This window comes from Tympanuchus pallidicinctus, unplaced genomic scaffold, assembly GCF_026119805.1.
Source record: "Tympanuchus pallidicinctus isolate F22 unplaced genomic scaffold, pur_lepc_1.0 scaffold5, whole genome shotgun sequence".
Lineage (NCBI taxonomy): Eukaryota > Metazoa > Chordata > Aves > Galliformes > Phasianidae > Tympanuchus > Tympanuchus pallidicinctus.
The window spans coordinates 65,012,413-65,038,967 of record NW_026294769.1 but is presented as its reverse complement, the minus strand read 5'-3'; the positions used below and the strand labels follow the sequence as shown (position 1 = coordinate 65,038,967).

Below are 26,555 nucleotides of genomic sequence, written 5' to 3'. Positions count from 1 at the left end.
TTCCAACCATCTTAAAAACGTGAAAACATTTTATTCCATGTACAATAATGTACATAATTTAAGGTGGTCATGAAAGAGACCAGCAAAAATTAGAGGTATATTTACAGTAGCACACACCACAGTAAACAACCACCATTCACAGACTCAACACCGAGATACTGCTGTTGTGCTTAAAAGTACAATAACTACAAAGTGATGCTTTTATTCTGTTTGAGTCAATTTAGACAAATACCTCACGGCTTAGGAAAGAACATCTTAATCACCCAAGAGAATCAGAGTCAGCATTAAGAGTCTCATTCAAGTGCTGTTCCACACCATCATCATCTTCTTCGCCACTATCCAAGCTGTCGTTATCTTCATTTAATTCATTTTCAGCGTCAGCAGCTTCTTCTGCAACTAGTACAGGATCTTCATTTGGTGGCACAAACCCGTTGTTGTTAGAGATGTTGGCGTTCTCCTTGTCCTCAATATACACTTTCTGATGGCACATGGGGCAAGTGTCCTGAATGTACAGCCACTTCCGAAGACAAAGTGCATGAAAGTAATGGTTGCACGGAGTAATGCGAGCAGACGTGGTGAACTCGTGGTAGCAGATTGCACATACGTCATCTATTTCACGGAGCCGGCTTCCTTTCACCTCTGGAAGGGAGTTTATTTTCTTAACAGCAGTCCTGCGATTTATAAAAGTCTTCCAGCCATTCTTTGCTTGCAAATAGATGTTGAAGTACGCGTGCAGACACATCATGCAAGCGCGGATCTTACTTCCCGATTCAAAAACCATTGTGTAAGCTCCATTTCCGAACATGATGACTCCAAATATAAACTCAATAATATTGCCAGTGGAGCGAACGTAATAGACGTAGTCGTCAAGCTTTTCCCACAGCACGTTGTAGTAGCCGTCGATCATAAACAACACATAAACAGTGATAGAAACGATTACTTTCAGGCAGAGCTCTACGCAGAACGCAGTAACTGCGAAAAGCCACGTGTTCAGTGCGTAGTGGTGCCAGAGGACGTAGCTGAGCAGAACCGGCAGGATGAAAAGGCAAGCTGAAACAAACAGCACGGGGAAGTGTCTGCGGAACGACGGCACGTGGGAGGCACTGAGAGACATCAGCACGGGGTCTGTCATTCCATGGATAAAATGCAGGACTGCGGTTAGCAAAAGGCACATGTTTCGGCTCAGACGAACTAGTCTTTCTTCTGGTTTCAGTCCGCTTAAACCAGTCTGCAGAGCCAAAATGAAAAACAAAACAGGTGCTACAAAACCCAGCCTTTTGTCGTCCTCGTCGGTCGACCCAATGAAGGCCAAGATGCCAAGTCCCAAATAATGTGCTATGGAGGAAATGACAGCACTCATGCCTAACACAGTTAAGGTAGAATCGCACCCACTTATTATTAGGCTGCAGATCAGTTCCCAACAATTATCCCACGAAATCAAGAAGAATTTGTCTTCCGTATTAGTTTCAGCCATCTTTACAACATATGTCAATACCACAGCTTGTGCTGTAAGTCTCGTCAGCCAGAAGACACGCAGAACAGCTGGAAATCGAATCCTTTTCCATGTATCTTCCACCAATAGCTGTAATCCATAAATGCGATACATGTGCCTCACCAGCAGATAAACATACCGCACTGAGTAATAGAACCACTTGATTTTCGCAACTAAAATGACTGTGGTGTTCAGTGTCAGCACTAGGCCTGAAATAAAAACTAGCATCTGTCGGACATGTAAAGGTAGTTCAACAACCAAGCCAATTACAGGAATCAGTATATCCAGGATGATTAGCTGGGAATATACAGACTGCATGTTCAGCAACGTAACGTATCCGATTCCGAAGGTAAGCTGAAGGATGGAAAGCGCCATCCATAGCGAAGGTCCTTTATGAGGGAGGAACTGAATTCCAAAAGCTGCTGTGTAGTAGGCACTGTAGAAGTTTATGTGCAAAGAAGCATAGTAATTCACCAACACTGAAGTTGCAGCCAGCAGAAATGCCGAGGCGATCATATAAAACTTGAAAAGTGCTCGCTGTTGTAACACCAGAACAATGCTGGATACAAGGACACCTAAAAACAGATGGGAACCATTTAGTTCTCAGCAGAAACTGAGTAACAGAATTTACCTACTAGCTTTGCAGCAATGCTCTCCCTTTAGACACTCCTAACTTTGCATTTGCAATGACGCTATCTTCAGAGAACAGACTAAAGAACCACTTTTATCTGGAGAAGGCAAGGTTGAGGATTAGAAAAAAGCAGTGGGCATGGAACACAAAGCCTAGGGCAGCAGGCATGGCCCTGAGCTGCACGAGTGCAAGGAGCGTTTGGACACCACTCTCAGACACACGTTTTGGATTTGGGTGGTCCATGCGGAGCCAGGAGTTGGACTCCATGATCCTTGTGGGTCCCTTCCAACTGGGGATAATCTGATTCACTTCTATGATCTGTATTTAATACAGATGTGCACTGCTGTGATGGAGAGCCAATTTAAGCATAAGTCAGCACTGTTATTAAGTCTATCTTAACAGTTTCAGACTGGAGCACCAACAATGTCCAAGTCCTCAAAGATTGTTCCCCAGCCAGCCCTGATATCTACAGGTAGGTAAACTCTAAAAGCAGGAAAGAATTACCAGATACAGCACCAGTAAATTCAGTGAATTTTACACATTTATTCAATATTGAGCCCCTCTTCACCTGAGCAAAGCACCTAACTACAAACACCCACACTGGCCAAAGTGTCAGGACAGCCTGCAAAACAGTCGAGACAAATTTTCTCAGAGGACAGGCATGAAAGAGAGCTAGGGGACGAGGCAGGCAGGTCACCGAGAGGCTAACAGCTTTCCTACATCACACAATTAACTCTGGTGTAACCCCACCAGGTGAAGCACTCTGAAAGGCTTTGGGAAAGTCCCCCATTCTCCACCTATAATTGAACGGAGCAACAGCAGTATATTTTTTTGTAATGTAGAATGCAAGGAAGAAACGGTAAAAGTAAGAAGGGAAAAAATGAACAAGAATTAATAGCAAAAGGCAGAGTACTCCTAAAAAAGTTACTGCATCTTAAAGGTACTCCTTGCAAGCAGCACTGGCTGATGTAACAATGTTCTCCTTAACTAATCATTAACCTCGGGAAGCTGACTGAGGGAAGAACACAGTCATTCAGGAAGTGCCTTCTGCTCAGTCCTTCCATAAAAAGCTCAAACTCACGAGACACAACGCTTTCTAAAATGAGTCTGACCATTTCATTGCCTTTTCATGCATACCATAATAAACAACCATAGGAGAGTCGGGTAGTTGGGTCCTGCATGTCATCTTAAAATACTGACCTTTCATGTGCAAGCCATCCCTGAAACAATATTACAGCGAACTGATAAGAGAGAAAAGCTACACCTGCAGGCTCCCCCATTGGGGCCGTAGCAAAATGTACAACATATATATTGCCAATACATGTGGAGGAGCCAAGGCCCGCAGGGAGCCTGAAAAGAGCCCAGAGGCTACTGGGATCTCTGGCAGGGGAGGGGAGCACCCCACTCCTCTCCTCCGGCCATGGCACACCATCCATCTTTTTGCCATGACCAAGTGGTTCTGCGCAGTGGAAATGCTTACAATGCACACGCAGAATCTGAAAGATGAACAGCGGAGACAAAGCAAGGTTAGCCTGAAAGATTAAAGACAAACTTCACTGCAGTTTGCTTCTGCAGTGTGTCCAACCCAATGAACGTGCATAGAACGAAAGTGAAGGAAGAATCCAACTGAGCATTCCTGCATTAAAGCTTTTTAAAAATCATACAAACTCCCGTTAGCATTATTGAAGTAAAACATATCCCAGAGTAATTCAGAGCTGTTCGACACCATTTTTGAAAGCTATCAGGTCTCTCCAGTTAAGATTAGCTGTTCAGAGACAGCAAATGGTAACAAAAAAGGGCAACTTCACCTGTATTTAATTACAGCAAGATCCAACATAAATATCTCAGCGTGTCCAAACAACAGCAAAGCCCCAGCTCTGTGTCCTGGTTTCGGCTGGGACAGAGTTAACTTTCTCCCAGTAGCTGGTCTGGTGCTGTATTTTGGATTTCAGATTAGAACGTTGATAACACACCAGTGTTTTGGTCTTGCTGAGCCATGCTGCACAGAGCAAAGAACGTTTCAGCTTCTTGTACTGTAGAACTTGGGGCTGCCACTGCTCAGGGACTGGCTTGGCATTGGTCAGAAGGTGCTGAGCAACTGTGTTATGCATTACTATTATTATTTTCCCCTTCACTTTTCTGTCCTATTAAACTATCCATCTCAATCCATTTGTTTTATCCCCCCCTGCCCCCATTCTCTTCCCCATCCAATTGAGGGAGGACGAGCAACAGAACAGCTGTGTGGTGCTGATCTGCCTGCTGGGTTAAACCGCAGCACCCTGTAATCCTTAAATTCACAGGAAAAAAATAACTACTGACTGAACCACACGGAAAGTCTTTAGCATCATCCTGAAGCAGTTACAATTTTATTTAATTTTTGGAAAGCTGAGAACCACAGCCCACTTGTCTCAAATCACAGCCCCTCACAAACTGCTCCCAAAGCTCTCACTGGAGGCAGGGGAGGGATCAACCAGTTCCCCACACCCTTCCAGCAAAGTGATCACAATCCTGAAGAGTCCTTCATAACTTAATCTCATTATCACACACTTAAGAGAGATCATCTGAAAATGTATCTCCTATTCCCATTTATGTTGGACTAAGTTCAAGGCGCTTCCTACAGCATCTCTATTACTCAATGAATGGCTCCCAAAAATTGCTTTAGTGATGTGCTGCAACGTCATTGTTTTTTTAAAGGAACTGCTTACCAGTGAGATGCACTCTTAGCAATTACGTAAAGGTAGAAGCTCCAGAAATGGGAAATAAGAGGGGTATCCCTGCTGCAAAAAGGCACAGAATCACAAATACCCTGAAGGGTCCCGCCGGGATTAGGAGTCCAACTCCTGGCTCCCACACCCAAAATTCAAACCCAGATCTCTGAGAGCACTGCCCAAAAGCTCCCTGAGCTCCAGGCTGTGACCACTGCCCTGTGGAGCTGCCTTGTGCTCCCTAGAGCAGCAGCCCAAACCAAACCCCTCCTCCGGGTTTCTCCTGGCTCTCCTCTTGCCTGCTGCCCTGCTTTACTTCACCCTTTTTCCCCTCTGCTATTGCAACACCATCCCCACTGCACTTCTTGCTGTTTATGTTCCCTTTTAACCTCTCCTCTGACTTTCCTCCCCTGACAGCTGTACCACCCATGTCCCTGCCTTTTTTTTTTTTTTCCCCTGACACAAACACCAAAACCACACCAAGCCAGCGCGCCGCAGGCCTGCAAAGCTCCCGGCTGCGTTTCAGCGTCCCTGTTCCTTCCTGTCTCGGACTGCCATCCCCACTGCAGTTCAGTTTCGCTCTCACAGCGGCAGGCAGCGTTACTCGTGGTGCACAACCCCTCAGCACCGCGCAGCATAACAAAGACAGCACCACATTGTTAGACCAGTGACTTAACCTCCAGAAAAAAAAGAAAAGCAGAAAAAGCTGGAAAGCAACCAGTTGGAAGAGCTCTCAAGTTTGTGAATTCAGTCTGGGGCGCTTTCGGGCTGCCATTCCCGAGGTAAGGGACCTGGCAGCGTACCTCGGCCAGGCAGCTACCGACGCGCGCCTATGAAACGCACAGCCGCGGCGTCACATGGCTGCCACACGCTGTGGAAGCCTCCAGACACTGCGAGTGGCAGCCGGCAGCACCCGGCAGCAGCTGGCCCCGCGGCACACGGCACCCAGCAGCGCTCGCACCAACCTCGAGTGGCTTCCGAGGCCCCGTTCGCTGCGAGGACAACAGAAAGCAGCGCACATCGCCGCCCTGTAGCCGGGGCCGCACACAGAGAACCCGGGATCGGGGATGGGTGTGGGATACTGAGAGGGGCCACGGGGACAGACGGCGCTCCGGCCGGCAGAAGGGGGAAGACAACAGCCACAGCGCCGAGGGAAGAGACCGGGGCAGCAGAAAGCAGGCAGCGGGAAGGAAGGGGTCGGAGCTGAGGGAAGGGGCCGAGGAGAGCCCGAGGCGGCACAGCAGCTGCGAACGAGGCCGGCAGTACGGGGAGGTGGGGGCCGAAGGAGCAGCGAGGTCGAGGCCCGGCCCGGACGGGGCCGCCCGGAGCCGCCCCCAGCGCCCCGCCGGGCCCGGACGGTGTCTCACCCAGCAGCCGCAGCAGCACGCCCAGCAGCGCGGCGCACACGGAGCCGCCCGGCAGCGGGGCCGAGTTGAAGATGGCGTCGATGAGAAACAGGCTGGGCACCCGCAGCGCGACCTCCAGCCCGGACCGCAGCCGCGGGCCCGGCCGCGGCCACGGGAGCTGCGGAGGGCCCGGGGCCGCCATCCCCCGGCGAGGGGAAAGGCCGCCGGCGCCTCCCGCCCGCTCGGGAGCGGTGTGGCGGCCGCGGGGGTAGCGAGGGAACCCGGTGAGCCGCTACCGCCCCGCTCCCGCCGCCGCCCGACCCGGCCGGGCCCCCCGGCGCGCCGCCGCCGCCTCCATGTTCCCTCTGCGGTCCCTCCGTGGGGCCGGGCCCGGCCGGGCGGCGAGGCGGGGCCGCGGGGCGTCACAGAGTGCGGCGCCGCCCCCGCTCCCCCCCGCCGCCCCCGGAGGGCCCCGGCCCTGGGGTGAGCGCGGGGCCGGGCTGTGCGGAGTTCGTCTCGGCTCTGGCGGAGCCGGTTGGCGGAACGCAGGGGAAGCCCGCGTGCTGTGACATCGGCGATACACAGGGGTGAACTCCTCTGGCGCCTACGAGCCTCCCGCGCGGGGAATCCTTCCCAAATGAAAGCGCTTGCTTGTTTGGATGCGCTGTCAGTGCGTTCTGCTGCGCCAGCTGCGGGCCCGCTTTGTGTCAGACCGCCCTCTGAAGGACGTGCGGTTCCAGCACGTTCCGCAGCCCGGGCTGCTGCGTGAGCTTCCCCCGTGCGATTGCCACACGTCTGCCCTCCCGCTCCGGGTGTGGGCAGAGCCACTTCTCGGCTTCCCCGAGTAATGCACGTGGGAGAAGGAATGGTCCATTAATTAGGGGTGCGTGATGCAAGACCTCTGTCATCCTCACTGTGTAACAGAGAGCTGGAGCGTGTGGGAAAAAAAAACATTTGCCTCTGGAATTGTGTTTCCCTCCTTGTGTATCTCGACAGACAGCCCAAGTGCACAGACTGCCTAATTTTGTATCAAGTTAGCTTGATGTTAAGAAAAACAAAAAAATAAGAGGCCTCAAAAAAAAAAAACAGGGCCTCACTGTCTGTCCTGTAGGGACAGGCCCAAAACTGAACACAGTGCTCAAGGTGCAGCTTCACCAGGGCTGAGTACAAGGGGGACAATCACCTCCCTGCTCCTGCTGGCTGCGCTACTGATGATACAGTCTGGGATGGGCCCAGGTTGTCCCAGGAGAGGTTCAAGTTGAGTATTTGGAAGAATTTCTTCTCAGAGTGGTGAGACATTGGAACAGGCTGCCCAGAAAGGTGGCATAAACACTGTCCCTGAAGGTGTTTAAGGAAGGCATAGATGTAGGACATGGCTGACATCTAATTTAAATCTCCCCACCTTAAAGAAATTAGATACTGGAGGAAGTTTTTTTATACTGGAGGGAGTGGTGATGCTCTGGAACAGGTTGCCCAGAGAGGTTGTGGATGCCCTGGAGGTGCTTAACGCCTGGTTGGATGGGGCCCTTGGCAATATGACCTAGTACTTGATCTGGTGGCTGGAAACCCTGCATGTGGTAGAGGGGTTGGAACTTGATGGTCCTTGAAGTCCCCAACTATTCTGTGATTCTGTGATTCTATGATTCCATGGTTTAGTGGGCAGTATTGGTGGTGGGTGGGTAGTTGGACATTATGACCTTAAAGGTCTTTTCCAACCATAATGGTTCTATGGGGGTGAGGGTGGTGAAGTACTGGAACAGGCTGCCCAGAGATTTGGTGGATGCACCATCCCTCAAGACTTTGAAGGCCGGGCTGGACCAGACTCTGAGCAACCTGCTCAAGCTGTGGATGTCCCCTTTCTTTGCAGGGGAGTTGGACTAGATGACCTCTAAAGGTCTGTTCCAACTCTAAGGATTCTATGGTTCTATACCACTGGCCTTCTTGGCCACCTGGGCACACTGCTGGCTCATGTTCAGCTGGCTGTCAGCTGACAACCCCAGATTCTTTCCCTTCACAAAGCTTTTACACCTCACTGCTTGTGTGAATGAAAACCTGTTTTAAGGCCAGGCTGAGGTCAGCTCGCGTGCTTTTTGGCATCTGCCATACTGATGCTTTCTTCAAATGCCTGCCCCCAGCTTTACTTGCCACCATTCAGCCATTCCAAACATCCCACCAGCTCACGGTTTAAACCCTCTCTATTATTTTCAAGGGATTTTGGACCAGGCCCAAGAGAATTGCATAGGCACTTTCCTAAGCAATACCCCATGCTAACAAAACCAGAAAAGTTGCCAGATTGCTAAAGGATTGCATTACAAAACCCGTGTGCATGGACAAAGTGCATTTTTTAATGGCATGCTGAAAGGCATAACTCTGACCCAGTGGCTTTCCCTGCGCCAAACAGCAGCTAGAGGTTAGGGTTTGAAATGTGAAAAGTGTTTGTTTCACACACATGGCTGACAATGGCCGTATCAAAGGGATTCAGACCTTCCTGAATGACTTTACTCCCCAGCTACTGAACTGACTGCTATGTTAGGCTGCTAAATGGAAATAAAAGGATTTGCTTTGAAACAAAAAGCAGCCTAAATCAGACAATTGATATTGATGACTCTCAATAATCCATACGAAAATGTTTATTTGTATGAGGCATAATTTCAGGAAATCAGCAACCTGAAGCACTGTTTATAGCAATGGGACTCACTGCTCCCTTGAGGCCATTCCAACTTCATTTAATATCCCCATCAGTCAGGAGGTTCAGAAATCTGTTTTGGTGGTACAGGATCAGAGGCAGCGACATAATATATATTTATTTTGCTTTAAAGACATATGAATTAAAGGGAATCCATTCAATAGGACCTCGGGCTTCGATATGTGCGCTATGGGCACATTTTACAGATGTTTTTTAGGCACAAAAACACTGACGTAGATTTGTGAAGTTACTTGTGCATGAGCAGTTCCAGGCTGCAGCTGTTCCAGCAATCCCTGTGTTTGTAAAGAAGAGTGGACCAAATCTGTACCTTTTCACACATGCTTTTCTGAAAACTTCTTCCAGACTCACTGTTACCTAAGAAATCCTAACCTTGTGTCTCGTAGGAGCGGTGTGTGTGAAGGCGACACCTACTGGATACTTGGAACTGTGCAGTTCGCACTCCTGGAACTTTTAGATAGGGAATAATAAACTGCATTCAGCATTGTTGCACAACCGTAACTACTGCATTCACTTCAGTTGCATTTACATGTTCAGGAAAAATACTTACATTATTTCTAAGGTTAAATTCAGTTTTAGCCTCTTTATAAATGTATTTTTGGGGTTAAATCCTATTCTATGAAAATTTATACTCCTAGAAAACCTTTCTCAGTTGGAGGCTTCTGCAGTGTTTTGTTTGTAAACTAGCATGAATTGAGCACAAAAGTTCCCTTAATTGCATGTGTGGATTAATTGTCAAGGGCAAATAGTCCTGAACTCCAAGGAGGAGGCTCCAGGGAGACCTCATTGTGGCCTTCCAGTACTTGAAGGGAGCATAAAAACAGGAAGGGGAATGGCTGTTTACAAGGTGGATAGTGATAGGACAAGGGGGAATGTTTTTAAACTAAGACAGGAGAGGTTTAGGTTAGATATTAGGAGGAAGTTTTTCACACAGAGGGTGGTGAGGCACTGGAACAGGTTGCCCAAGGAGGCTGTGGATGCCCCATCCCTGGAGGCATTCAGGGCCAGGCTGGATGTGGCTCTGGGCAGCCTGGTCTGCTGGTTGGCGACCCTGCACACAGCAGGGGGTTGAAACTAGATGGCCATTGTGGTCCTTTTCAACCCAGGCCATTCTATGATTATGATTATGATTCTATGGTTATAACACAGTTCCACGAGTTGCTGTGGCTGTGTATACCCATGGCAGGGCCTGGGGGATGTGTCTGTAAATAAGAATGGAAGGATTTAATACACTTCCTATGTGAGGCAACAAGTCAGAATGCCTCCGATTCATTTATTTCCACAACAGATGGAAGGCACTGGAATTCCTTAGTGTTTTGAACAGCATATGGTAGCAGGTTGGGACGTAATTAATTCTCAGTCATTTAAACATGAATTCTGTTCTTTGAAGCAGCTCAGAGTAGTCAGATTTCATATAATTTTTTCAAATGCTATTACAAGTGTTAATTATTTGATATTTTTAGAACAAGAGATACCAATTATTAATTGCAGCCTCCAAGTCTCCTTGAAGTGCAGCTGTTGTTTTAGCAGTTTTGGTGGACAGAAACCACTCTTTATTATTTTACAGTAAAGCAGAACAGTGTACTGCTTAGAGTCTCTGCAGTCCCTTCCCTTCCCTTCCCTTCCCTTCCCTTCCCTTCCCTTCCCTTCCCTTCCCTTCCCTTCCCTTCCCTTCCCTTCCCTTCCCTTCCCTTCCCTTCCCTTCCCTTCCCTTCCCTTCCCTTCCCTTCCCTTCCCTTCCCTTCCCTTCCCTTCCCTTCCCTTCCCTTCCCTTCCCTTCCCTTCCTACTATGAGTATAGTTTTTCTACCAAGTATCCCTTTTCCTGCTGCCACGGTTGTTTTTCATGAATCATAGAATGGCCTGGGTTAAAAAGGATCACAATGGCCATCTAGATCCAACTCCTCTGCTGTGTGCAGGGTCGCCAACCAGCAGACCAGGCTGCCCAGAGCCACATCCAGCCTGGCCTTGGATGCCTCCAGGGATGGGGCATCCACAGCCTCCTTGGGCAACCTGTTCCAGAGCCTCACCACCCTCTGAGTGAAAAACTTCCTCCTAATATCTAACCTCAACCTCCCCTGTCTCAGTTTAAAACCATTCCCCCTTGTCCTATCACTGTTTATCACTATTCACCCTCGTAAACAGCTGTTCTCCCTCCTGTTCATACGCTCCCTTCAGGTACTGGAAGGCCACAATGTGGTCTCCCCGCAGCCTTCTCTTCTCCAAGCTAAACAAGCCCAGCTCCCTCGACCTTTCCTCATAGGAGAGGTGCTCCAGCCCTCAGATCATCTCAGTGCCCTCCTCTGGACCTGTTCCAAGAGCTCCACGTCCTTCCTGCACTGGGGGCCCCAGGTCTGGTTGCAGTACTGCAGATGGGGCCTCACAAAGCCGAGTAGAGGGGGACGATCACCTCCCTCTCCCTGCTGGCCACCCCTTTTTTAGTGCAGCCCAGAACACAGTTGGCCTTCTTGGCTACAAGCTCACACTGCTGCCTCATGTCCAGCTCCTCATCCACCAGCACCCCAAGTCCTTTTCCACAGGGCTGCTCTCAAGCAGATCTTCCCCAGTTTGCGTAAATACCTGCAATTACCCAACCCAAGTGCAGCACCTTGCTCTTGGCCTTACTGAACCTCATTAGGTTTTCATGGGCCCACTTCTCCAGCCCGTCCAGGTCCCTCTGGATGGTTTCCCTTCCTTCCAATGTATCGACTGCACTGCTCAGCTTGGTGTCATCCCCAAACTTGCTGAGGGTGCACTCGATTCCATCGTTTGTTGTTGATGAAGCTGTTGAAGAGCACTGATCCCAAGACCGACCCCTGAGGGACACTGCTTGTGACCGGCCTCCACTCTGACACAGAACCACTGATCACAACCCTTTGGCTGCATCCAGCCAGCCAATTCCTAATCCACTGAACAGTCCATCTTTCAAATCCACACCTCTCCAATTTAGAGAGAAGGATGTGGTGAGAGACTGTGTCACTTATGTTTTGAGTACATCTTATTAGACAGATGATATTGTGTGCTTGTCAGCTGGGTCTCATACCCCTCCATAACACCTTCCCCTATCCCTGCCCCCCACTCTCCCACCCCAATCTTGTTATTAAATCCATGGTAGAAAAGGCAAGGTGCTCCACTACACCTTACATACGAAATAAAAATAACTCAATAATGTTAAAATTGTGGAATAAATTCAGAGTATTTCAGAGCAGATCCTAGAAATTCACCCTAGGAACTGATGCTCAATATTTTTACATTTTTTAACATTTGTTTTTGTTCTGTCAGTGTTCTTGGCCATTACTTCTTGATAGCTCAGTATTCATTTGTTCACACAGAACAGTGCCTTTCCTAAAACAGGACTCTGGAATAGCCTGACAGTCAATGCAGCTGCATTTTTTTTTCAAATGCCAGACAGAAGTTCCAAAGGTGCCTCGGATTGAGAGAAATAGAAATGATTCTGATATATTGCATGAAGCACACATGGAAGAGCAAATGCTGCAATCACAGCAGTTTATCTGACCTCAGCCATGCTTTGTGCTGTACAGCTGCAAATGTAAAAACAAAATGCAGACAAAATGTTCATTTTTTACCTCATTAATGATTTTTTCCTTTTGAAGACACAATTAAATAGCAACTATACACATAGAACCTTGCTCTATTTTGTTGTTTTTCATAGCTAACAGAAATAATTAGCCATTATACTCAAGCTGAAAGGCAAGATGTGGCTGCTTTAACTAAATGCACATAAAACAAGGTCTTTTAGAATCGTTTATCTCAGATGTTCAACAATATCTGGGAAATAATTGTAGGACCCCTAAGCTGCAAAGTGAAATAGTAAGGAGCAAGGCAGATTCCTTCAGCTCTAGGAACTGACATTCATTTTACTATTTGTATTGATTGTTTTGTGAAAGAGAAATGTGAAGAAAATCAGAATTATACTGAACATCTGCGTACCATGGCAGAAAATTTATTCTTGAAAAATCCTCACTTGCAGAGAGAATCCCAGCTATGGAGGCATTAATCTCCCCATCTCTCTTCACTGAGCCTCATCTGCCAGAGCCTTCCTCCACTTCTTAGTAGACTATGATCAATTTTACCAAACAGTCTCGAGCTTTGGGCTGTGATTGCCAGCCTCACAAGCCACACAACCAGGACAGTTTTCTGAAGCTAGAACAGCCCTGCCCAGTTTCCTTGCCCTTTGCTTGCACACTGCCAAGATGGAGCTGTTTGCCAATCTGTGGTCTACCAAACTTAGTTCCTGTCAACTGAACACAGTTGGTGGAAGCAGTTGGACTACTTCAAGCTCATTAACACCAGTTAGCTGATATGGAAATAGTGATAAACAATTGAACTTTGCTCTGCATCATAACAGCTTTTTGATTAGTGAAGCATGCTGGAAAGAATGATTTTCTGTTTTCAGGTAAAATGATGCATCCCTCAGGGTGATTTTGTCTTCAGAAGGGCCCATCTGTGAGGTATTTGTTCACAGGACATTTGTGAGAGACAAAAGCGGGGAGAATCGGAATTACGCTGGAAACTAGACCTGCCATGGCAGGAAAGGTGGTCATGGAATGTCCTCCCTGGCAGAGGAAATCCTCACATGATTCCTATGGACTGTGGGTCTTCAGAAATTGAATTGCTGAACACTGAATCTGATCAGCAAAAAGAGAGCTCTGAGTGTTAGCAGTGCATGATGAGGTGGTGGGAAGGAGAGAGACATGATGTTGTCTTATATAAATAGTGTAAGGGACTTGTAGGGCAGTGGAAAAGAAAGGCCAGAGCTATGACCTATCTAGCCTTTCTGCTTCCAGAGAAACCCAGGCCTTGGTACAAGTGATCATAAATTTGGTGGATCTGATGAAGAAATCTGAATGTTTTGCCTGACGTTATGCAATGAGCTGCAGCATTGCGGCTGGAAGAGCAGCCAACCTCACTTCCTCTACCGCTAACCGAGAGAAGCAAGATCATTCAAAGGCATTTCAGCTCTTTGGTTTGAAATAATCTAGAGATGCCTTGGGCAGGATTCCTCTCAGCTGACTGCCATTTAAAAGCCTAAGTTATGTAAACTACACAATTGTCTTTAGACAGGCGGAGTCCTCAGGGAAGTTGGATGCTTCCCAGCCCTTCATTTGACTTAAGCTGGGTGAGGGCAGTGTACCTGAGAGGGCTGAATGGCACAGGCTCCATCAGTGCTGTAAGAAATGGCCCTGTAAAGTTTGTCAGGGTGGTGAAATTAAACTGAACAGATTATTTGCGTGTTCATGGAGATGGTTCCAGTTTCCACAATATCCCTCTTCACTACAAGTGGAGTACAGAAATTCTGTTTTATGCACCGGTTCTATAGATTAAAATGCAAGCACTGAAAATATAAAAATTCTGAGCAATACAAGAATTTAAGATCTAATATTGCTTGCATTGCAGTGCATAATATGTATAGTAGAATGTCTGTAACATGTATGTAAGTTGTAGATCATACACATATATTGCAAAGATTTACTGTGTACATTTGATATTGAAAAGAGCATCCAAATCAATGTCATGTTTTGAAAACATTGCAGCCTGTCCTCCTTTTCTCTCAGGTTTATTAATGTAGTGTTGATGTGTGAGGGTTTTTTATTTCGATATGATTTTTCCTACAGGATGGCCTTGATCTAAGAAAAAAATGTAATTAGCATTCTGCTCTTTTGAGTTAATCAAGACTTTAAAGGGAGTAATCATGAGTGTGCAATCCAGAGCCCTGTGTAACTGGCTGTGAAATTTCAGCCAGTAGTTCTTGTACCTAAAGTAACTCATTTTTCAGAAGGAGATTCAACTTTTGAAGATCATTTCGAGAAGAAAAGAAGTGTTTTCAGAATTTAATGCTCGACTTCTAAACGAGGTTTTCCTTCTAACTAGCATTCCTTGGAGCTTCCCAAGGCCATGTCCAAGTCTAACATTGGCTTTAATTAGAGCCACCTCAAATATTTGTGCTGGACTCTGACACCACATGAACTTTGCTTAGCTCCACGTTCCGCTGCACCATTCGTGCTTAATGAATGCTCGTGAAAACCACCATTCCTGTTTTAATCAGTATTGGTTTCCTAAAAAGCCACGGAAACTTGTGATTTAAATGTAAAACCAGCTTAATAATGACAACTTCAGCTGAATATCTCCTTAGACTTGAAATCAATGAAACCCTTAGGATAATTGCACGTATGAAAATAAAAGGTCACACAAATCTCTTTGAGAAGAGAGAGTAATTTTGCACAGCCTGAAAGCTAAATTCTTCTGTAATAGACAGACTTCATGTCCCATGGCAAAATTAAATTTCAACCTGCTCACTCTATTGATTGCACTATAAGCCCACCCCGCACAGACACTTCAAGGTGCATTTCCAGCCAGCCCCCTGATGCTTGGTGGCATGGCCAGAAGATGGCAGACGTGTTTTGTGGGAGGAAGGAAAGTGTGCCAAGCAGACAGGTGTTCTGGAGAATGAAATAATTCATGGTCAACACTCAAAGTGTTGATGTTGTTTTAATTATCCATGTGATGGTTAAACTATAAGGTATGACAGGATTTAGACATCTGCATGTGTACAAAGGGCCCGCCAGCACTGCTGATATGGGACACGCTTCTGAACAATGCAACACAGTGCTGGGCTTGCCTGTGCTGCCCTGCATTTATTGTCAGCCTCTGTAACAAATTCTAAGAAAGCCATGGCAGAATCACACCATTAGACTGCAACTGCTACCAAATGCCTCCTCTGATCCAGCACGCACATGTGTTCTGCCTTATCAAATTACAGTGAGTTGAATTTTAGTCTGCTGTTATTGCTACTTCTACTATTATTTGGTCTGTCACTCTTTCTTTCTTTCCGTACCGTTGGCATGGGTAGGTTCAGGGATGAGCCTGTATTGAGTTTAATCACTGCCTTACAGGATTTTCCACTCTCAGCTGTCAAAAAACAGCAATTTCTGAATTCTTTTCAGAACTGCAAACAGGTCCTTTTACTTCTAATTCGTGGGTTTGGATCACAAATGTAAGAAGAGTAACTTTCTAGACAAAGGAACTTCACTGTCATTTTAAGATACTCCACTTTATTAGAGAACTGAATCGTTGGCAGTGAGTTTCATTTGTAGGCTTTAGCTAATCTTTCAGATGACCAGGGCACAGCTTACAGGTTCCTCTTAAGGTAAGGACAGAGATCTTGAATATAATTAAATTTTATAATGGAGGTTAGCACAGGGAGCAAAGGATGGGATCTGAAGGCATGTGGTAATATTACACAGACTTTTGTTAAAGGTTTGAGGGCTAGACAGGTTAATCACAGAATCACAGAATGGCCAGGGTTAGAAGAGAACTAAAGAATCATGAATCTCCAACCCCTCTGCCACATGCAGGGCCACCAATCTCCACATTTAATACTAGACCAGGCTGCTCAGGGAGGTTTGTTGTAGGCTTAAATCTCCACACATTTTAATTATGGCTTTCAAACACTAAGCCACAGCAGTGGCTGTAGGCACTGGTCCAACAGTGATTGCCTTTTCTGCATCACCTGTGATGGCAGGACAGAAAGAAGATGGCATAAAATGCAATGAAGGATTGTTCAGCTGGGATCACAGAATGTTTTCAGATTACAAAGGCAGCTGAACACTGGGATGGACTATGATGTGAGTTGTGGAAACTCTGCCATTGATGTTTTTTTAACAGCAGGCTATAGAAATACCTAAAAGGAACACTCTTGGTAATTTTTACCCTGGAATGGCAAGAATATGGATAGTTGGTATTGACTTCAGTTAACTTAGCATGTTGGTATTACTAATAGTAGCATATGGTGATGAACTCAATCAAAATTACTATGCACATTTATTTTAATAATTTGTCTAGGTGGATTAACTGAACATTCATAATATGTACAGAAATTAATGAAGTCTTTCTAACATTTGTGTTGTGCCACTATAATGTATTATATTGTATTAAACTGCACGGCTTCATTTTGGGGTGAACTGAAATGGCAAAGGGAACCTGCTGGAAAAAAAAGAATCTGGAAGGAATCAAAGTTTCCCTTTTACAGGCTGGACAGTTCCTTGGTCCAGCTCAACATTTCCACACAAGCCATGTGCCAGTTCTGCTTTTGAAGAAACGTTCCTGGAATTGCAGCCTCAGATTATTCATCAGTTTTGCATCAGTTTTCCCCAGATGCAAGAAGTCTGCAGATGGCAGCGACTACAGAAAACATATTTGTCTGGCATGATGGTTCTTATAAAAGGATCTTTGTTGGCACTGTTCTCCTTTTTGAGCCAAATCCTCAGACCCTATCCAGAGTCTGATTAAACAGGACTTGATCCTACTGATCAGCACTATGGGAAACTTTTTCAAAGCTGCAGTGGATGATGCCAGGACCTCTGACTGCTCAATGCCCCTTCCTGCTGCCCCTAGGTGCCTCGGCACTGCGTCTGTAATGATGCTCTGTGAGTCACAGTCTCTCCTGTCAACCCCAAAATCCTTCCAATCGGGATGACACAGAGTATTTGCACTGGTTTTAGCAGGATTTTGATCAGGTCATCTGGATGTGCTTTCTTGCTCATTTGACCTGACTGACATCTGCACTGCTGGGGAAACTGCTGAGGAAGAGGATGGGATCATGCACAGAACCTCTTGGAGTCATGGTTCACATTCCCTGAAAACACAGTTGCAGTGTTTCTCATCATCTTTGTCTCAAAAGCTTGTGATTCACATACAGTGATGATTGTTACTATAGATGCAAACAGCCTCAGTAAATTTTCCATTCTCTTTACTTGTTCCTGGCGACACATATGAAGAGTTAGTTAAAAACATGAAGTGGTTATAAAGAGAAGAAGAATATATGGATTTTATGTAGATGGATTATTTATATCAACCAAAATAATCTCCATCACAGCTGGAACAGTAACAGTTACAGTGTTTCCACAAAGAAATGAACTGGAAGGAATAGTGATATCAGAATAGTATTGAGAACACCTGTAATCCCTCGTGGCTAAGCTCTTCATGGGAAAAAAAGTGTTTTATGGTCTGACTGGCTCTTACACATGCACACTGTTAGTGATCATGGCAGGAGGGGAAAGGAGCCATGGAAAGAGCCTGGGTACACCTGAGCTCTTAGAGTTATCTATCTGCCTATCAGATCTGCACACTGTAGAGGCAAATGAATCTCTAGGAAGTACAAAACAATTGTAGCCATTGCCCAGATCTGTTATGCCAGGCCCACCTCCCTGTTGGTAGATTATCTCATGCTTGTTCTGTGTTCTCAGAGCCATTTAAAACCACCCCTTCTTGCTCCTGCCAAGTTACATTGTCAAATTTAATCAAAATTCCCTTTCTGTTAAGCCAGCAACTGGCATAATATACTCCGTTTTTACCTTCTCCTCTTTCAGATATTCTGTATTAGAATAACATCCATTTATTTACTTTTAAATGGAACTTTTTTGGGCCCTGTGGCCAAATTATCAGCTCTTGTTGTGCTGTTGAGTTCAATGGAATTAAAGAAACTCATTTAAACCAGTTCAGTCCATGGCAAAAGGAGAAAGTTTTTAGAGGTTTGGCATCACTTCTGTTTAATGACATACAGCCAAAAATAATTGTCTGAATCATTTCTAAGTATTTTTCTCCAACTCTCAAGAGAAAATGTAAAGCACAGAGTCATTCAACTCACTTTCTCTGACTGCAGCAGCAAGCATTTCATTAATAATAGTAATTTGGGTCCCATTCTGTTTCAGTAATGCTGTGGATGTGCGACAAGGTCTGTAACAATGCACATTCAGCTCATTTCAGATGGAAGTTACCTGTGGGTGATTCACCTCAGTCAGTTCAGCCAAGACTGAACGCATGGATAGGGTTTGTAGCTCTTGTGTTTGAAACAACACCCAAGAGGAGTTTATGGACTGATTACATGGACTAAACATCACAGTGACAGGTACAAAGCATTACTTAAATATAAATATTTGCGTAAGAGAAGCTGGTTTTCTTACCTGCAGTGCTAGTTCTGAGCCTTCAGTGCTTGTGCTGATGGAAACATTTGATCTTTCAGGAGATTCCCTAGTTTTCAGATTAATCACTGCTCCAAGCCGCTCTGTTGTGCTCTTCAGTTCTGCCATCCCCCAGTGGCCTCCGTCCTGGTTGTCACTCCAGTCTCTACCAGATCTGAGCAGCTTTTTTAAAGGAAGGAATCAAAGCCATGTATTTAATGTCTGTAGAAAATAAAAGCTTTGAAAGTATTTTCTTTTGTAGCTCCCATACTGCACTCTGCTCTTCTTTCTCCGTTATACTCAAAATACTTTTAAAGTATGTATTGTGTGTAGTGCATCTTTCTCTAAAATCCAAGATGCAAATTGTGAGCTGACAACAAAGACAGTCAGTGGAACAGGGAAATTACAGGTCATAAAACCTGGCCTGGACAAAAGCGTTAACCAATAACACACAGAGAATATTCCTGGGTTGGACTAGGGGGATTAAGAGGCATGAGCTGATTATGCTAATTTTCTTCATCTCTTAATATCTTTAGATTGCTTCACTGAAGTTGAAAGAAAACCTCCCAGTAATTTATGTGGAGAGATGTTTCATCTTTCATTTCCAAGGAAGACACCTGCTTCGGATGGTAAATATCTGCACATGGTAAACATGAATTTGTTCTCTTCTCAGCCAAACGCTTCTGCCCACGTGCAAGAATTCAGAATACAGCAAGAAACGTGTAACACAGAGTTTGTTCCACTTCTTATCAACCACTGCTACAAAGTTTAATATACTGGTACCCCCTATCACCAAATACTAGCAGCTTTTCGCTTATATGTTAGAGAATCAAAGTGTGTCATTTGCTTTCCCTACTTCTGTACAGTTCCTCATTCAGGCTATTTTCAAACTCATCTAGTTTTCACATTATTTAAGCAATTAGCAGTATGAAACCTCTTATTCTCACTTCCATCTCCCTGAAAAGTAATATTCCAGCACATAAGTCCATTAAGCTCCCGTTTAGGGACACATTATCATCTCTGCTGCCACGGTCAAAGCAAGGCAAGGAATTTTCTGTCTTCTAAATGTCCCCCGCTTCTATGTGTGCCTCCACATCATTAGAGATGATAAATAAGGTAATAAAACAAGCTGAAATGTAAGCAGGAAGAGAAGGAAAACTCCTTCCTTACCTATTAGCCCTCTTTAATCTTCTCTTAAGTGAATCAGGAAGATTAGCTTATGCAAGCAGTTATAGAAAGAGGTGGGAGCCAGCAGGTTTTTAAGATTCATTTACTTCACTGTGGCCTATCAAAAGTGATTGCTTGGCCTCTCCTAATCGCTTCAAGATGATAAATTCCATGGCTGAGTGCAAAGTAAAAAAGTATAAAGTCATGGCCTCTTGAAGGAATGAGAACTCTGAGAACTCAGTTCACTGGGGTAGCGTTTTGTGTTAGTGCCTCCTTCTACTCCTACGGCTCGTTTTGTCCAGTAGAGCCGGTTCCAAGCTGGCATGTACTTCTTGGCAAGGTGGTTTCTCTGGCAGAGGATGTGGGCTGCAACTGCAGCTCTGCTACCTCCTGGTGGGCATGTGTTCCATGTCACTCGACGGACTTCAGAATCCTGTCCTCCAGGGCAGCACAATGGCTGCACACAGATCTGAGTAATTCCTCATCAGGTGTTGCAAGAACTGTTGATTGGCCTGGATTACTGACGTGAGAGAGAGCCAAACTCGCCCTGAAGAGGTACTGACAATTAAAACAAAGGCAGAGGAACATGCGCAGCGCTTCCCCAGGGACTGGGCTCAGGGGCTGCCAACCAATGTCATCAGCTGCTTGTGCCTGCATGGTGTGTGCATGGTGCTCTGCAGCTGTACCGCCAGCCTCGGCACTGCTGGCTAAGGATGCAGAAGTACTTGACAGAAGTGTCATTAACTATATTTACAGTGGTCCGTCAGATTACTTCTGAAGAGTGGAATGACTGTCCTCGTTGCTCACCTCGACGTCTACCCACACCATTTTCTGCACCTCTTCAGTCTTTCCCAGCCCCTTATTCCTTCCAATCACTGGAGCCCCGGATCAAGATCTGAACGGTACCAGGCTATGATCTGCCAGCTCTGATGTCTCTGCTGCCCACCCGGAATCAGACCAGAATCACAGAGTCATAGAATCACAGAATGGCCTGGGTTGAAAGGAACCACAATGATCACCTAGTTTCAGCCCCCCTGCTATGTGTAGCAGCAGCCTCAGCATCCTGGGATGGCTGAATGGAGTGTGCTGGTCTTTCTCCATCGTACCCTAACTAACCTCAGCTTAATGTGGATAACATCACTGCAGAGGAAGCTTCACCCGTACCATAGATAGTATTCAGTGTAATGCAACATCTTTAAGTTCCCGTTTTTCTTTTGCAGAAATTAGCATAAAACCACTTCTAGTAGAAATAATGAATTAGTATTAAATGCCACCTTTTTATATTGCTTTTAAACCATATGAGCTGCTAATACTCTGACTAATATCACTGACTTCAACACTGGAAATTCATGATGGGTAATGGAAGAAGAGATTTGGAGTGAATTAATTCAGTAGGTGATGTATCTGCCAATAAACACCGAGCAGCACATTCCACCAATTCAGAATTCATATAGCAAAGTTTGAGAAAACTGTTTTCTTTCCTTTTCCCACAAGGGTGTCCTAAAAACAGACTGGAACTGAGATAAAACTTAAAAGTCTCAATTCCAGATGTAATCAAAATTCCTCTTTTGGGTATGAATTTAATTGAGGTGCTAATGAATCCTTCTGTAACATCAAAAATGGGATCTGAACAATCGGATTTGAATGGTGTCCTTCTGATCCTGATGAGTCCAGAACAAATTTGGTGGTGACAGTCCAACATTAGAATAGATCTCAAGAAAAGAGAATTTAGAGACCAGCAAGTCTGAATCCATCACGTGGTCCAACAATATGCTTCTGAGTTTCATAATAATGGATCAAATCTGCATGGAGGCTCCTTTCAGCACACAATGCACAGTAAGGCAATTATCTCAAAATTAAGGGTGTTCGAAGACAGTTAATGGTAAAGATGCCACAAGCCTTCACAGGAAAAAAATACTGACAGTAGGTTTCACTCCCCCTTACGTCTTCCCTCCTCCAGAACTAGCAAAAATAACACAGAATGTCAAGTGCAACATCAAAATAATTCAGGGCTAGTTTGATGTTCTTAAAATATTTGTAGCCACAAAGAATTTCAATTTTGCTTCTTATTTCCTGCGCATCTGTCTGGCTGACCATGCAACCAAACTAAACTGTATTTCTGAACCCAGCTGTTTCTCCTGATGCTGCAGGCCAGAACTCTGAGTGCAGTGGATCACCACGCTTTGCTGATTCAGCTTCTCTAAATTTCAATAATGAGACCTGAATTTTGAGAATGAAAAGGCACAAAGAAATTGGGATAGCTACTGCAGGTAGAAGGAAGGGGAAAAGAAACCAAGTAGGGCTGCCTACATGGCTGTGATGTAAGAATGAGAACTTTGATCTTAATGAAGATGACAGTGAAAAGGAAGCATTCCAAAAAAAAAGAGTAAGCAAATGCCACCCAGTTGATAAGGTGTGGGTGGTAGGAAGCACAGTGACACCATAGTCACCGTTGAAAGTAGTGAGGGGACAGGTATGAGGAGAAAGAAACAGAGCTCAGTATCTCTTGTTCTGCACCTGCGGTGACGAGCGGTGTCCCTCAGGGGTCCATCGTGGGACCAGCGCTCTTCAATATCTTCATCAGTGAGCTGGACAGTGGGATCAAGTGCACCCTCAGCAAGTTTGCAGATGACACCAAGCTGAGTGGTGCTGTTGGTACAACAGAAGGAAGGGACGCCATCCACTGCAACCTGGACAGGCTTGAAAAGTGGGATTTCAATAAGGCCAAGGGCATGGCGTTGCGCTCTGGTCAGGGCAATCCCAGCTGTGTGTACAGACTGAGAGAACTCACTGAGAGCAGCCCTGATGAGAAGCATTGGGAATTGTGGTGAATTAAAAACTTGATGGGAGGCAGCAGACTGCACTTGCAGCCCAGATGGGCTTTTAAATTCATGGAACTGATTTTTTTATTTAAATGACTTCTTTCTGCAGGTTCATGGATGCAGACTTTTACGTACACAGTTTCAATTGACTGCATTAAGAGATAGAAGTTTTGGTAATCAAATGTAGTTTTCATTTGAAATTTAAGAAAAGCACTGAGACGAGTTGGTTTGGAAATGAAATTCCACAGTTTATTGTATCTGAGCCTGCGATTCTCCTGGCTGCAGTAAAATGCCAACATCAGTACGCAGCAGCTGCTGCTCCCTGTAGAATAATGCAGACTTCTCCAACATCTGTGGAGGAAAAGGTCTTCAGAGCTTTTGGTCCACAAATCACCATCACATGATTACACAAAAATAGCCCAGTGGAAAATCTCTACTAAGAATCAAGAACGTATGTTCTTTTTCTCCAGAATCACCCTCATTTTTTTTATAGGCATAACAAATGCCAGATAAAGAGGACATTTTTAAAGCAAATGGGAAGAAGAAGAAGAAGGGAATTTCCAAACTTTCTGCCAGCAAAAAGTCTGGCTGAGAGCATAACCATATGGCATGTGTTTGCATTTATTAGCATTGCCCATAGATAAGCATTTTCTTTGGAGATGGCTGACAACATTTAACACAGTGATTTTTCTGTATTCAAGAACACTTATGGAAGCTGCTCCTCCTCTGCCTGCATCTCCCCTTGCTCATACAGGATTCATTTTCCACAATGCAAAACTCAACCTGACAATCCTGAAAATAAGCACAGTGATTAAAACACATTCCTCCACATTAGCCTTTCCCCCAAAGCTTTCCTATTTTTTTCTATCTGAGCTCTGCTTGTGACAGCTCAGCAAGGAGCTGTGCTTTAACCTTGCCACAGTTCCAAGGAAAGCCGTGCTGAGCATAGCTGGATGGCTGCCTGGGGATGGGCTTTAGATCTAAATTTGCTACAGGATTCTGTGTAACCAACTGAGAGGGAATATTTCAGCACAGGCAGATTTTGTATAGCTAACCAGACTGTATTTAGCCTGCACAGAGCTCTTCTGCATGGCTGGAATGAGTCTTTCTAAGGATGGTGGAAATTTTATGCTGATTGATCATTTTTTTAGGAAGTAATTTAATTGGTAGATGTATAAATGGATAAAAGGAGATGAGCAGAGTTCATCAACATTCTGTATTAACATAAATATTTTATATCGATGTATAGTTTCTAGCACACTTTAGTGAATGGAATACTTTGAAAACTGCCCAAATCACGGCACAGTATGTTTGCTCTTATGTTTCCATTTGTTGCCACAGAGAGCTGGTGGCCCCCAGCAGGCTCAGCAGAGGCTATGGCAAAGCTGAGACTTCAGGGTGGATGCAACTGATGCTAACAGCTTTTAAAAACATGCTTCACAGCAGGGAGGTGCTTTCTCAATTTTAAACTTGCTTGGAGCATAAAATAAAATTGTGTATTGTAGCTGCTTTAAGCAGCTTTGATTTTTAGATATTTGGTTTTTTAAATCCATTTTTAGAAGGCTTTGAAGCCAATTCAGGCTGCTGGAAATCTGACCCACGGTGGGACTTCAACGCTTCTGAAAGCAGAACTAGCTGAAGTACTTCCAAACCTGGCTATTTGGGTTTGGAATTTCTGTGTTAGGTATGACTTGATATGGACCTCAATCACATAACAAGACAGCTGACCTTGCCTGCAGCAGCAGAGCAGAGTGGTTCACCTGTTGCTACTGAAGGTGCAGCTGATAGAGGTGTAGGAAGTGGTTGGTGAGCAGCTCTCAGCAGCAGCCTGTAGGATCAGCAGGGTGATGCTGCAGCTGTGCAGCAGGCAGGCGACCCAGAAGCTGCAGCACAGAACGATGAAAAGGAAACTGATGGAGTAAGTGTGAAATGCAGCGTATGGGCTTGGGCAGGCCTTATCTCTGTGATTTGCTATTGGTGCTTTCACTATTTAAAATAAAGTGGAAGTACCTCCTTATCTTAAGAATTAATTCACTGATGTTAATCTACCTCTTTAAAAGTATAAAGTGCTAAATAATTGTATTATCAGAACGGCAAGAGGAAAAATCACCTGTAAATCTTTGGTTGCTGCATATTCTTATCACCAACTTTTCATAATGGTTTCCATCTTGGGCTGTTGATAGCACTGTCTGTGCCAGACTTCTCTGGCACAAAGCTTTATGTCAGAGCCTTATTCCCTCCCCACATTTGCAGCAGCTGCAGCAATCACACTTTTGCAGCTGTTTTGAACCACTGAAGACAAGTAAAACATTAGTAATTTAATCCTTACAGATGCTTATGTGTCACTTCCTCATGAATATGTATATTCTCTGTAATTCTGATATTAATTCTCTACTTTATGTGTAATTGTATCCCCATAGAATGTCTTCCTATACATTGAGGTGAATTTATTCACTCACTTTTTGATTATGAAGGAATGCTACGCAGGCAGTAATTCTTCAGTTGTTAGATGTGCTATGCAGAGATTCCCTTCCTGATGGTTTGCTGAGAGCAGCACAGAAAAACAAGAGATCTCTGCCTGATTTTCCATAACAAGAGATAACATGCCCAGAGGTAGAGTGCACACAGAAGCACATATCAGAACAAGTTTGGTAGCATATTTCATACATAATTTTGTGCTTTATGAGAATATGCAAATATCTAGATGATCCTGACTGTGTTCCACTTTCATGGAGTTCTCTTCAGAACACATGAATATTTGATTTTTTTTCTCCATTACCTTCTTGCATCTTAAGTTTTCTTTTACAGGAAGATGCTTTAATTGCATAATAGCAGAGTAATAGATCTTAAAAAGGGTACTGACTTCAATTTCATGAATTTTATATTTTCAGGGTGACTTGCAGGGCCTTATCGTAATTAAAATTAATCCTCTGATCTTGATTTTGTCAAACACTTATTGCAGTATGTGTGGTAGTAAGTTCATCTTGGTCATTAAGTCTCAGATCTGTATTTCAAATCGAAAGCTGAGATCCCACTGAGATGAACATTTTGGCTGTCCATCAAGACAGTTTGGATTTGGTAAAGTTTCTTCAAACCTCTTACAGGAACCTTGACTTATGCTTTGACTGTACGCAACACTTACACGTAGCGTTGTAGAGCCGCAGCTGGCACATTTAATACCACCGTATTCTGTTAGTAGCTCAGACCTTCAAAGTAAGAGTGCACAAAGCCCCTCCTCCCTGGTGTTTCAGTTGCCATCTGATCCTCAGGTGTGCAGAGGATCACCCTTATATCATTTCTGGCTGATGAGGACTGCAACACTCAGCACACCGGGATGTTGGGTGCAAGCAGTTCAAAAGTCTTCCTACCATATAGAAATTACAGCTCCAGCCTGGGCCAACACTTGTTGTTTTAATCCAGTTCTCATGACACAGTTGAGTGGGGTTTTTGAAATTTCAGCCCTGAAGTTTACAGGACAGTCTCCTTTGTCTTATGTTTCTTATGTAAGTTTCTAGTTATCATGAATATGATAAAACCCTTGGAAATATTTCTGGCGTGTACGTTAAGAACCCCAGTGCTGATTCTCTGAAGCTATTTCCAGTCTGCAGATGTGTTATTTGAATTGCTCCTCTTGTATTCTGTGCCCCAGATCCTCTATCTGTGTCTATAATCATTGGCCAGCCACACTGTTGCTAATAAAATCACCCAA

The 26,555-nt window shown here is 44.9% G+C and overlaps 1 protein-coding gene across 1 annotated transcript; it reads right to left on the bottom strand.

Moving 5' to 3' along the window:
- Positions 1-11: 11 nt before the first annotated feature.
- RNF139 (ring finger protein 139) lies at positions 12-6,391 on the bottom strand. The gene is made up of 2 exons (XM_052704829.1): positions 6,196-6,391; positions 12-2,067 (listed from the first exon to the last, which is right to left on the bottom strand). The coding sequence occupies exons 1-2, from the start codon at positions 6,374-6,376 to the stop codon at positions 260-262; spliced, it is 1,989 nt and encodes a 662-aa protein (XP_052560789.1). The 5' UTR covers positions 6,377-6,391; the 3' UTR covers positions 12-259.
- Between the last annotated feature and the right edge of the window lie 20,164 nt (positions 6,392-26,555).

Bases quoted from the DNA above. Each gene is read 5' to 3' on its own strand.
- RNF139 (XM_052704829.1), bottom strand. From the start codon at position 6,376: ATGGCGGCCCCGGGCCCTCCGCAGCTCCCGTGGCCGCGGCCGGGCCCG. The intron at 2,068-6,195 runs GTGAGACACCGT...ATCTGTTTTTAG, and splicing joins CGTGCTGCTGCGGCTGCTGG to GTGTCCTTGTATCCAGCATT.